A 13,411-nucleotide genomic window follows, 5' to 3' on the forward strand; every position below is an offset into this window, starting at 1 on the left:
TCTCCCTCATTTACTCTAAGCATCAGCTATCTGAGCATCTCACCGATCGCTGCAGCTGTACACAGCCCATCTGTAAATAGCCCATCCAACTACCTACCTCATCCCCATATTGTTTTAATTTACTTTTTTCCCCCTCTTTTGCAAGTATTTCTACTTGTACATCATCATCTGCACATCTATCACTCCAGTGTTAATTTGATAAATTGTAATTACTTTGCTAATATGGCCTATTTAATGTATTACCTCCTTACCTCATTTGCACACACTGTATATACATTTTTCTATTGTTATTGACTGTACTTTTGTTTATCCCACGTGTAACTCTGTGTTGTTGTTTTTTATCGCACTGCTTTGCTTTATCTTGGCCAGGTCGCAGTTGTAAATGATAACTTTTTCTCAACTGGCCTACCTGGTTAAATAAAGGTCAAATATATATATATTTTTTTAAATGACAGCTTTGCACGCTCTTGGCAAAGCTGAAGTGCTCAGAATATGTGCGAACTCCTTCAAGACTGTTGGAAAAGCATTCCAGGTGAAGCTGGTTGAGAGAATGCCAAGAGTGTGCAAAGCTGTCATCAAGTCAAAGGGTGGCTACTTTGAAGAATCTACATGATTCCCTATGTGTTATTTCATAGTTTTGATGTCTTCACTATTATTCTACAATGTAGAAATTTGTCAAAATAAAGAAAAACCCTTGAATGAGTTGTTGTGTCCAAACTTCTGACTGGTGCTGAATATATATTTTATACTAATGTCATGGAAATTCTACATAGGGACACTCAAAGTCAATCTTAAGTGAATCATTCTTTATTATCAGTGTGCTGGAGAGGTTCCAACCATGTGTACACATGTCAATCAGGATCTCTACCCGGGGCAGTCCCGTAAGTTCTCTTATATACAGACAAGTTATATTTGCATGGTTTATCTTATTCATCATTCATAATTAATGAATCATTAACGTTTGCTTCCTTCATGTGACCGACCAATACTGGGTCATGCATGTGACAGACCAATACCTCACGAGGCTTCTTCTCTCTAAGCTGAGAACTTGAAACTGAGATATCCTTTCTCAAAACAAGGTTCTGGGCATACTACCAAATTGCAGATACTGATAGTGAGAATTCGTTCAATCAGTTACTAGCATGAACACAGAAATTAGTTAATAGATAAGCCCACGAATAGAACACAGAAACATAACATGTTCCACCACACTAATGCTATTGTTCAGAGAAAAAAAATGTGTTTAACAAGTAATACAAAAAATACCAAAAAGATACATCGCTGAGCCTTTAAAACAAACGTGATAAATTAACCATTATTTTGTGGATTTGTGTGCTTGGGGTACTTGCAAGAAGATCCACTTGCAGCCAAGTTTCAGCCTCCTGGCAAGAGGCAACCAGGTTTTTGGCTAAAATGTCCTGGTACTGGGTAAAGTTCATGATGCTGTTGACCTTAACAAGGGCCCCAGGACCAGTGGAACCAAAATAGCTTCATAACATCAAAGATCCACCACCATATTTTACATTAAATATTGGGTACTTTGCATTCTTCTTTCAATGGCAAACCACCACTGGTGTGCGTGGCCAAAAAGCTATATTTTCATGTCATAGAGCTCTTTGGCCACGCACACCAGTGGATTGAATAGAACATAGTACTTTATAACAATTATTATACTGTATATCCATATGGGTTGAAAGGTTGTGGGGCTGTATGTACTCTTATCCACTGTCAACCCATGGGCTACAAGTGCTCAAAAACACTCAAATTCATTATAACATTCTGCCTGTTGTGCTGATTTTGGATGTCCCCATTGCCACGGTCTCTTTCCACCCCTCTCATGTTGTGGGGACATTTGATAGTTTGATCGTTTTTGACATGATTCTATGCCTCCCCATTTCTATTCTGGCAGAGGTCAACAGCCCACTGACGATGAACTCAGCTCTCTGCCTGTAGCCAGGGAACAAATTGTCAAAAGTTGGCAAGGGAATGCTATTTGTGCCGGCAGGGAAGGGTATTAATAATGTATTTTTAGTTAACATCCCTCCTTAATTTGACCCCTGTGTGTAGCCTGTAGCTCCTCTCCCACCCAGATCCCCTATAGGTTCTCTCCCCCACACCCCAGATTCCAGCGGAGCAGACCCACACACACGCCATGTCTGTCAAACAGAGCGAACAGGCCTCAGTGCTTTTTAATGGTTTATTTTGGGCCTGGTAAGCAAGGGAGGCCAAGGGAGGCTAGGACAGTCAGGAACCAGGGGTCAGTGGAGCCCTTCTCAGTATTGATACACAGGTCACAGGCCATTGGTCTCTCACAGCACTCTGATACCCCTCAGCTAAATGGGCACTGGACTAGTCTTTATCATGAGTTACGGTATGAGTTCCATTAGTTTAATGTGCTTTCCCCGGGATCAATTGTGATGTCGTAAAATGTATGATTTATTAATTGATTGAATGGATTGAGACATTTCCAACAGGAAGGAGGGATAGAGGTTGCTAACTTGTTCACCCTGGATTTGACCAAATTCCCAAGAGAATGATGAAGGTTTCTGGTAGAGAAGTGTTTTGTCATCACCAGGAGTTGACAGCCGATACCCAACTGGAATCTACCTAGACTGGAATCTCAACACTCATATTTCCCCACCACCTCAAGGCATTACACTACAAAACGTACAGTATCTCAGCTTGAAACCTGAGTATGCCCTTGTATTGTTTAGCTAGTTAGCTAGCTAGCGGGAGAACAGAACAGAGAATCCCTACAGGGAGATGAGCCCAGTGTTATGGTTATGTTATTCCTCTCAAGGTGATTACATTCTCAGCTCCACCACACCAGCCCAGCAAAATACGCACACGCACACGCACACGCACACGCACACGCACACGCACACACACACACACACACACACACACACACACACACACACACACACACACACACACACACACACACACACACACACACACACACCCCCCCCACAGATAATAATCTGTCATTCTGCCCCTGAACAAGGCAGTTAACCCACTGTTCCTAGGCTGTCATTGAAAATACGAATTTGTTCTTAACTGACTTGCCTAGTTAAATAAAGGTATAAATAACACTTGCTCTTGTCTCTTTTTCCTAGCACCGACTTCTCTGATATCTATATACTTTATTGAGGAAAAATGTACTTAAGCCTGTGATTTGTGGTTGTCTTGCCTAGCTAACTTGAATGCACTGAAGGCTACCAGCGGAATAACATCTGACTGTTATGAATACTATATACAGTACATACATTTGATATGCGTATCTGTGCGTATTTTACTGTGTATACTACTCATGGACATAAATCAGATACGTGTATCTATCTGATTTGGTGACCTTGTACACTATGTGAGCCAAATGTTTCAAGTTTGCATCTTAAAATGACATATTCTCTACGCTCTATGATGGCACAAGCAATTATAGACTGCCATCAGTCTGTAAGTGTATTTGTCTGTATTCGTTTACTGGTTACCAGGTGTCTGTATGTGTCTGTATTTGTATCACTCTGTCCCTGTGCTTGTATTTCTGGGTCAAGAGAGTGAGAGTGAAATGGAGGGAGGGATGAGGGGTTGGAAAGGACCCTAAATGTGGCGCGTGCAACCTCGAGCCTCTCGAGCCATCTACAAGTTGAACCCGGCTCAGCCCTCGGTGTAGAGCTGAGAAAAACAAGGGCTAATGCCAAATGTAAACAGGGAGGAGTGGGCCCAGTGGGAGCAGTGCTGTGAATGCTCTGTTTGTCTGTGTGTGTGCGTGCGTGTGTGCGTGCGTGTTTTCCGGGCGTAGAGGGATTTTCAAACTTCTTGTATCAAATTTGGAAAAAAAGGTCAGTGAGTGATTAAGAGCGTTGGTGATTAAGAGCGTTGGGCCAGTAACTGTAAGGTCGCTGGTTCAAATCCCTGAAACGACTAGGGGATAAATCTGTCAATGTACCCTTGATCAAGACACTTAACTGTAATTGCTCCTGTTAAATTACCCCAAAAAGTCAAAACATAGGGGTTCATAACCATAAGCATGAAAATACTTATCTAAAATACAGCCCTGGTGTCAAGTGCAGACATACTTTATTCCCTGACTCTGCCTGGGAGCTTCATACACACTGGAAGCAGAGGAGGATGATATATGCCAGGTGAGTAAACTCTTACATTCAGCTTAATTATGAGTCTACGACTGTCGAACAGGCAGACAAGAGCTGTGTTGTATTTTATAGAAGGGGGAAGTTAGTAATTACTCTAGGCGTTTGTAGCCTCGGAAAGAAGCTATTTCTTTAGCTGTTAAAGTGATGTCTACAGTCAGACAGGCATATCTCTCTATTGAGCCGACCATAGGATTATTTCTCTCCCACTAACACACATGCACGCACACACACTCTGAGAAGCCTTGTCAGAGTGACTTACATTGGGTCTAGATGGGGAACGCCACATGAATGATGGGGACCAGAGCAGTTACGAGATGATGAGGAAAGCAGGTGGCAGGAAAAGGGCTATGTTGATCATCTACGCACACTTATTCAGCGTTCTTATTAAGAATGCTAGTATAATTTGAAACAACAATAAAAAAAGTAAATCTTATCATATATCAAATGTGCTGCTCTGTTCTGGGCTAACTGCAGCTTAGCTTTGTCCTTCTTTGCAGTTCTTGGCCATATGACTGGACAATAATCAAGATAAGATCAAACTAGAGCCTGCAGGACTTGCTTTGCACAGTGTGGTGTCTCTTTATCATAGACAGACCTCTCCCCACCTTTAGAACCATTGAATCAATATGTTTTGACCATGACAGGTAACACCAAGTCATTTACTCTCCTCAACTTGCTCAATAGCCACACCATTCATGACCAGATGCCAGTGGCAGGTCATTTGTAAAAATAGAAAAGAGTAGAGGACCAAGAGACCTGCCATGCTGGGGTACACCACATTTGTACGTGTTTAACATTAGAGAAGCTTCCATGAAATAAATAACTGTGTTCTATTAGATAGATGGCTCTGAATCCACGATATGGCAGAGGTTGAAAAGCCATAACACATACGTTTTGTTCAACAACAGGTTATGGTCAATAATATCAAAGGCTGCACTGAAATCTTTTTATTATCAATTTCTTTCAACCAATCACCTGTCATTTGTGTCAGTGCAATACATGTTGAGTCCTCACTAGCTTTCCATCTAAGATTTCAATCCCAGTTTTGTCATTATTGCTCGATAACAATAATGTTGACTCGAAAAAGTACAAGTTCTTGGAAAAGCTTCTAAATTACAGTAACAAGAGTTTTTGTAAATTCGTTACTTCCATCCCTGGATTCATCTTATACTTCACCTGAGGTACTTGTGATAAAAAAATAGAATCTTCAGAGCTAATCTTCAGAGCCAACCAATAGAATTCACTTCTGACCGAGTCAAGAGTTCATTCAAACTCGATGTTCAAGCTCAGCGACGTTCATTCACATACAGTATCTATCCATCTCTTTCCACACAACACTGAACTCAAAGCAGCCTACAACCGAAAGGAACATTGATAAAACGGATTCATTAATTGGGCAGACAAAGAGACGCAGACTGTGAAGGGGAGGAGGAGGACATATTTTTCTGTCTTCCCACACATGTCCTGCATACATTAAGAATGCAGCAGTGACCACAGATGGAAGGGACCAGATAAGAGCAGAGTCAGCCGCTCGTTCATGCAGTGTCGACTGACAGTCACAGGCAGCACCTCTATGCCACATACTGTATGATAGTTGGTTGGTTCTTCAGGGTTTAATGCTCATCCACACCAGGCTGGATAGGAAGGTCATGACCCGCTGAATTGCTCAACTACTGTGCGTATGTATGGATACATAGCCTGCATCCTTTGTCTGGTGTGTGGTGGATCTACTCATTTTCTGTAGTACATCTCAGTATATCTCAGAGCACAAATAATCCTATATTTTCTACTCACAACATGCATTTATATATTATAACCTGGGTGGTTCGAGCTATATTATATAACTTGGCAAACACAAACAACAGTCAACTTGGTTACATATGAATAGCCTTCAGTATAGAAGTGTCTCTTCTCTATCCAACTAGGCATCTTAAATCATGATATTGTGAACTCATTTATCTCCTCGAAAGAATAACATTTGTCAAGACAGGCGTTATGCCATGGCTTGGTATACAGTAGCTTTACACAGATATTATGTGGGAGAAAAAAAAAATGTGGGAAAAGAAAAATGTGTGGAAAAATGTGGAAAATAAATAAATAAAACGGTATGAGGATTTGATTTGTACTGTAAATGTATAGCGTAGAATAAAAAGGGTTTGTTTTATTTTTGTTTTGTCATTTGGTTTTTCCAAGTTTTGTGAACTGGCCTGACATTGCCACAGGGGTTCCGTGATGAGAAATTACTCATCTGTCTTCTTGATTGTGACTTTTTTGGAATGAGAATGGCTGGAACCCATCACAATCCTTCCCCAACCTCTCGTCATCTCTTTCCTCAATGAACCTCCGGTGATATGTAGTGCTTTAAGTTCTGTTTTTGTATTTCATTCTGTTTTGTTTGTTTCTATTTTTAGACCTGCCCCTATGTTTGATGCTGCCTGTGAAGAGGGAGAGGGGGAAGTACTAACTGTGTCCTTTGTAATAGTGGAGAATTTATTCAGTTCATTTCCCTTTCTGATAACTCATACCGTATACTGTATGTGGGTCCTTCCATAAAAAACCTACTATCAGGGGTATTGGACTTTCCTCATGAAAAAACACACCAGTGTTATATTCTCATTCGTTTTTCAAGGCATAATTCAACTGAAACCTAGAAGGGCCTCCTACTATGTAATGTGAGGCTACAACAGGGCTTCAGGCTTTTCACCTGATTCCAGTCTCTTATTGTGAGTTATTAAGCTGTTGCTTGAGAACTGTATTGAATTGGACTTCATGTCTGAGAGCTCTCAGCATTATGTCTTAAAACAGCATGATGTTAAATCTTTCACAGCATTCAATGCACCACTCAATAAAACAACAATGAAATGAATGATTCAGATAACACTGACACATACTCTTCCGACACCCTATGGAATAGAAAACCAAATCACAGTAAAGGCCTGAGAAAGATCTATGTTAAATCTCGTTTAGACTCTCTTCTAAATGAATATGCGTAGGTTTGTTCTATAGGGCGCTATACGGTTTAGCAGAGGTGTGTTTGTTCTTTACTATAGGATCTATCTAGGTTCCCAGGAAGAGGTATATCCCTGTGCTCCTTAGCTGGGTTTATTTTTGGAGTGTGGAGCCTCAGCAGGTTCAGAGGAGACGAGCGGCAGCAGGGAGTGTGCCAACACATTCACAGTGGAGGTGTGATGATGGCAGAGGGCAGATACTACACCACCATACAGTATTACCCTGTCTCTACTGTATAGGAGGGGAGTGGATGGTCAGCAATACTCCTTTTCATATTTCTTTACGACCTTGGTCTTCTCTTTTCTTCTCTCCTCTTCTCTTCTCAAGGGGTTTTGTATCAATCATGAGATAATGATGCGTAATTAGGGTAATCTGTGATGCAGTATCTGTCCCTCACGTCTTCTGTGTAAAAGCAGGCTGGACGGCCCCTGGACCCGAGCTAGCTCTTACATTCAAGCCTGTTCTCTCAAACTATGGTCTGTGGATGAGAGGGAGGGACTGTGTGTTGGATTACAGGACTAGAGAGCTGTCACTCAACCTGTCCTCAAGTCTTTGTCTCCGGTCAGTTCTGTTATTGTGTCTGGTAAACACTCTCATTGGAAAATGTCAGTTGTGTAAAGTACTTAAGGAAACATTTTTTTATGTACTACTTAAGTAGTTTTTGGGGGGGTATCTGTACTTTACTATTTATATTTTTGACAACTTTTACTTTTATTTCACTACATTCCTAAAGAATATAATGTATTTTTTACTCCATACATTTTCCCTGACACCCAAAAGTAGTCATTAAATTTGGAATGCTTAGCAGGACTGGAAAATGGTAAAATTCACACACATCCCTGGTCATCTCTACTGCCTCTGATCTGGCAGATTCACTAAATACATACGGTTCATTTATAAATTGTGCCTGAGTGTTGGAGTCTGTCCCTGGCTATCCGTAAAAATAAAAACACAAATTATGCCGTCTGGTTTGCTTAATATAAGGAATTGTAAATTATTTATAGTTTTACTTTTAACACTAAGTATATTTTAGCAATTACATTTACTTTTAATACTATATTTAAAGTATATTTAAAACCAAATACTTTAAGACTTTTACTCAAGTAGTATTTTACTGGGTGACTTTCACTTTTACTTGAGTTATTTTCTATTAAAGTATCTTTACTTTTACTCAAGTATGATATTTAGGTATGTTTCCACCTCTGGAAAATGTTCTGTTATTCTTCCCAACCCTCAGGGATAATCCATACTATTAGCCTATTTGCTTACGGAAGCAAGCCACTAATGATTTTGCCTTAAGTCAGTATATGTAATTCTACAGACGTAATAATACATAATGTTATGTAATAAAATGAATAGACCTTTTTAAATTTGTTATGAGTGACCTACATTTCTGTTGGCACAAAGACATAAGACACATTCATTTTTAGCTTGGTAAATAAACAAATTGGAAATTCTGATCTTTTTTAAAACTTTTGGTATTTGCTCAGGCCTTTGACCACATCCATTCCATATTGGTGGAGTAAGCTATATATTGTATGTGTGGTAGTACACTTGTATTTGTTAGAGTCAGATGTGGACAAGGTGCACTGCACAGTACCTAAAATGACTCAGTCAAAGGATTCTATTCTGTAGGTTTCAGTGGAAAAGAACACATGGAATTTCCAGGAGAGCTGACTGGAGTGCTGTGTGTGTCTCTCTGTTTCCTGTCTACACCCTCATGTAGACAGGAAACCCATTGTAGCTATATGTCACCCTTAACTACCCTTCGGTCAAGGACATGTAAATACTATGGTTGAACGTCAACATTTTGACATATTTCTAATGAAATATGTCTGCAAATGATACAACACTGAACGGTTTGGCCTTTTACTCCCTCCCTTTCCAGGCAAATATTGTGTTTTGACACTGTATATGTATGTAGATCTGGGGGGAAAAAGTCTCTCTGTGTACACCAGGTTCACTTTCTGCGTTGTACCTCAGCTAGTGTGTCTCTGACTGAACCACACGGTATAGTGACCACAGGCTTACCTAAACTCACGAACCAAAGAATCTCTGTCAGTGTCGTAGCATAGAGCTGTGTTGCCTGGCTACATGGTTGGTACACCTCACGGAACAATACAAGGCTTCATTGATTCAATGCTCCAAACTCAGCCATACTCTCTCTCTCTTACCTAGTTGGCCATGATTAAAATCAAGCCTTTGTGAGTCTGTCTCCCACTAAAAAGAGAGGGGGAAAAAAATCACCCCATAGCAAAATAGGTTCCTTGGCCCACTCCCCTTCCTGGGGTCCTTTCTAAATGGGCCTATGCATTACCTTCCTTTCAGGTGTCCTGGCCGTCTACTCTTCCTTGTCTGGTGTGTGTTTCTAGATACACAACTGTGTGAGGGAGCCTGTAAAGGGTTCTGGGCTCTGTTCTGAATGTTGGCTCATACTAAATGGCGCCATGTAATCTAATTTGACTACTTCAAAAGAGAAATGACTCGTCGGCTCATGTGATTCAACTGATTCTTAATGGTGATACTGTTATTGTTTAGTCATCTGCCTTCGCAAGTCAAAGATATTTTGAAAGATGAAATATATCTTCAAAGATATATATATTTTTTTAGAAAAAGCAGGAAACACACGAGAATCAGATGCAAATGATGACGCTGTGATACACTTTGATTAAATACGTTTATTTGATCATTTACATATAGGTGTACATTTCATATCACCCCCTGAGGGAGTGTCACAGTTAAGTTCTAGAATAATTTTGTTGATCGCTTGTATTTTCTTTTTCACTTATTTTTAACACAGTTATTCTAAAAATAAAAATAACCTCTGTTTTCTGCTCAATATCAGAAATAGGCCTCTTTTTACATTATTCTTGTATGACAAGAAAGAGCACATTCTCAATACATCACTCCTGTGATTATTCAAATAGAATTACTCCATACAAATTATGTTTTTACTTCTAAAGGATATTTGATCTAAATGATATAAATTTGGAATTGTGTGAACCTCCATTCATAACCCATCCAAACAAAACAATGTGCCCCTCTACTGTTGTTCTAAGACAGAATGCCAGCATGAAAGTGTTCTGTGCTCGGTGGGAGAGTGTTCTACAGAGTTCTATAGAATGTGTGAAGTGGATTCTAGAACAACATGCCAGTTATGGGTTACAAATAAATCCCTGAATATCACCTTCTCAATCAAATGAAAATTAACGTGCAAAATACTTTGATTTGTTGGTCTAGAAAAAGAAGCGACACTTTTGAAAATACAAAATGAAGCATTGAGCAATAGAGCATAGAACAATACTTCGGTTATAAAACGGTTAACGACGCAGTTCCCTGTGTATGTGTTTGTGTGTGTCTGTGCGTTTGCGCGTGTGTGTGTGTGTGATATCCAATTCATGATCACAGTAAACACAAGGATTCTCAGTGATGTAAAAAGGTATTGTGTTGTTTCATTGCAATACAATATGAATATGATGAATGCAGATGTAGGAGCCTTTCTTAACCCAAAGAGACAATAAAGTGTATACTTAAGAGTATACTTAAAACATCAACTTCCCTTTACGGATTCTTCTTCAATCTACTTTTAACAAACAAATAAATACATTGCATCCAAGCCATCATTTACAATATATTAAAATCACTGCATAATATAGCTATATATCTCTATTGCAGTCATATATAAAACTAATTTGTATAAAAAGAAAGTCCACAAAAGAAAGAAAAGAAAGATAAGAAACTTGATTAAGATGATGTTGCCGAGTAAACAGATCAGGTCGGATAGAATCACATTCAGAGAGCTCTCCTCCTCACAGTTTATGCCTGCTTCTGAAATAATACCCTATAGAGTGCACTACCTTTGATCAGAGCCCTATGGGCCCTGGTCAAAAGTAGTGCACTTGATAGGGTACCATTTGGGTCACATATCTAGCGAGGGAAGCTGAGACAAATTAACTGGCAATAGAGACACATCCATCATCCCACGACACCCCCCCCCTACACACACACACCAAGCCAAGATGAGTCAGATCCATACGTTACTACACAATAACCATTTAAAAGCCTATCCAATGAATTCAATCTACCACAAAATTTCCACACATTTTCGCATCAAGTTCTACAAGGTGCTTTCCTTTCAATAGAAAATATGAAGCCACATATTCCTTCTGTAGAGTTGTGCGCTGGAGAAAAGTTGCTTTCGTTGCGTTGTAAAGTACAGAATTCGTCCTACAAATGATTATTGTCTTCCTCTTTGACATATTATGTTTGCATGATAGATTAGATTGCATGATATTGCATAAACTTGCCAAATATGATGCCCAAACTGATGCATAGAATGGTCTACTAGTATATGACATAGGCAGTAAAGGATAATCTCCATTGTGTACATAGTGAATCCGAGATAAAAATGCATTTCCTTCTGTATCCTATGAAAGCAGTGCTTTTTTCCAATGCCACAACTCCTAGTCCCCATTTGAGGGTGAATAAGGGTAAAAACTCCTCCAATTTAACCTGGGCAATATGATGCCTTTCGAAGGGTTTGATTTCTGTGGCTAATTAACTTATGACTACAACCGACTGAGGCTCCCTCTTTTAAGGGTCCTTTTCTTTCCTCAACTCCAGGAATGGGATATCCACAAGGGGTAAAATAATCCCTGTGTGTGCACAAAGACAGCTATTGTGACTAGTTGGGGATAGTGAATCTTATCCACCATTAAAAGGTGCCACTGTCACTCTCTTTCAATGTGGGTGGTGTATCCAGTCCGGAACCTCAAATCCAACCATCTGAGATAAATTTGTTAAAAAGGAACATTGTTCACAGATAGGGCCAATACATGCTAGGCTCCTTCTCCCGATGTATAGAATGCATCGCTCCCTTCAAAGCCGGGTAAAAACAAGTATATCGTTCACCCCTTCAAAACTGCTTCTATAGGTTAAAATGGAGCATTTACATATTTTTTTGAAATTTACATTAGAATAACTATAAAAGATGTACTACTCCAGTGTCCTTTCATCAATGAGCTGGGCAGGTCTCACCTTAAGCCTACTGAAACAATCATAGGCAATCAAGAATTAACCTCCAGTTTCATATCCAACATCACATAGTAGAATAAACAAAATCTTTGATCACTTACTGAGTATGGTACGGTGTGGCCGGCACTGTTTAAATATAAGTGCTAAAAAGACATAGAAACAAAATATAACATGGAAGGGGGGGATGAAAAGAAAATAAGAAACCTGCCTGCACTGTGTGTCATTAATGTATACGCTCAAAGTCTTAAGGCTGGCTGGATGGATCATCAGACGTGACTGTCATGGTGGATGGAGAGAGAGAAATGGGGTCACTGACTTTGTTCACTATTTATACATTTTTTTGGCCTTTATTAAGTGACTTCCTGGTTTTGATGGTTGTTATAGTGACGGCAGTCAGTGCAGAACCTCTGTGTGGTGGAATGTCATGATATTGCACTTGGTGCAGATTGACAGGCCATGTGACAGACAGACATATGGACGGACAGACAGATAGGGCAGGTCCATGTTCAGCATTCAGTAGTATAGCACTGGGGGAGGGGCCAGGTGGTTCTGTGACTCGCTCTTAGTAGACAACCCGAAAAGGTCAGAGGCCATCAGCTGCCGAGCCGATTGGCTGGCTTCAGCACACTGCTTTGTGTGATTGGCCAGTCCATGGAGTGGTGTGACAGAGGCTTCTATAGGGTTAAACAAAGCGCTCCCTCTTTCCAGTTATAAACAGTAACAGCCTCCACACAACATGTTAAATAAGAAAAGTGATGATGAGGGTGGTGATGAAGAGGACGAAGAAGTTAAAGGTGGATGGCTCGGGTATAAAGACGTGGATCAGCTGCCCCTCTCTCTCTCGCTCTCTTTCATCCTCCCTCGTTCAGCGCAGCATGCAGAGCCTCTGCTTCCTCCCAAGGACGGCCCCTCCTCAGGAGACCTGGAGAGACATAAAGAAAGAGAGAGCGAAGGAGAAAGAGAGAAGAGAGAGAGACAGAAAAGAGAGAGAGAGAGAGAGAAGAGGAAATGGAGAGTGTGGTTAGGCTCTGGCCTCCCCACAGGATGTTCCCATGTAATTAGTGCTCCAGTGCTCCTCGGCTCGGCCATCTGTCTGGTGGCTCTGCTCTGCCTGCCTGGCTCTGGGTCGGCCTGGCTCTGCTCCGATACACCAACCCCACTGGGAGCAGCTATGGAGCTATGGACCTCCACACTACTCCATATAAACCTAAACA

At 40.5% G+C, this 13,411-nt stretch overlaps 1 protein-coding gene across 2 annotated transcripts in view; it reads right to left on the reverse strand.

Annotated features, from left to right (window-relative positions):
• Positions 1-9,821: 9,821 nt before the first annotated feature.
• Positions 9,822-13,411, reverse strand: part of spns2 (spinster homolog 2 (Drosophila)) — a 130,728-nt gene continuing 127,138 nt past the window's right edge. For both annotated transcript variants that reach the window (XM_039005997.1, XM_039005998.1), the window contains one exon: positions 9,822-13,119. In XM_039005997.1, coding sequence (XP_038861925.1) covers positions 13,020-13,119 — 100 coding nt within the window. In that variant the 3' untranslated portion in view covers positions 9,822-13,019. The remainder of the gene's footprint in view (positions 13,120-13,411) is intronic.

The sequence above is a fragment of the Salvelinus namaycush genome, chromosome 12 (assembly GCF_016432855.1).
Source record: "Salvelinus namaycush isolate Seneca chromosome 12, SaNama_1.0, whole genome shotgun sequence".
Taxonomy (NCBI): Eukaryota; Metazoa; Chordata; class Actinopteri; order Salmoniformes; family Salmonidae; genus Salvelinus; species Salvelinus namaycush.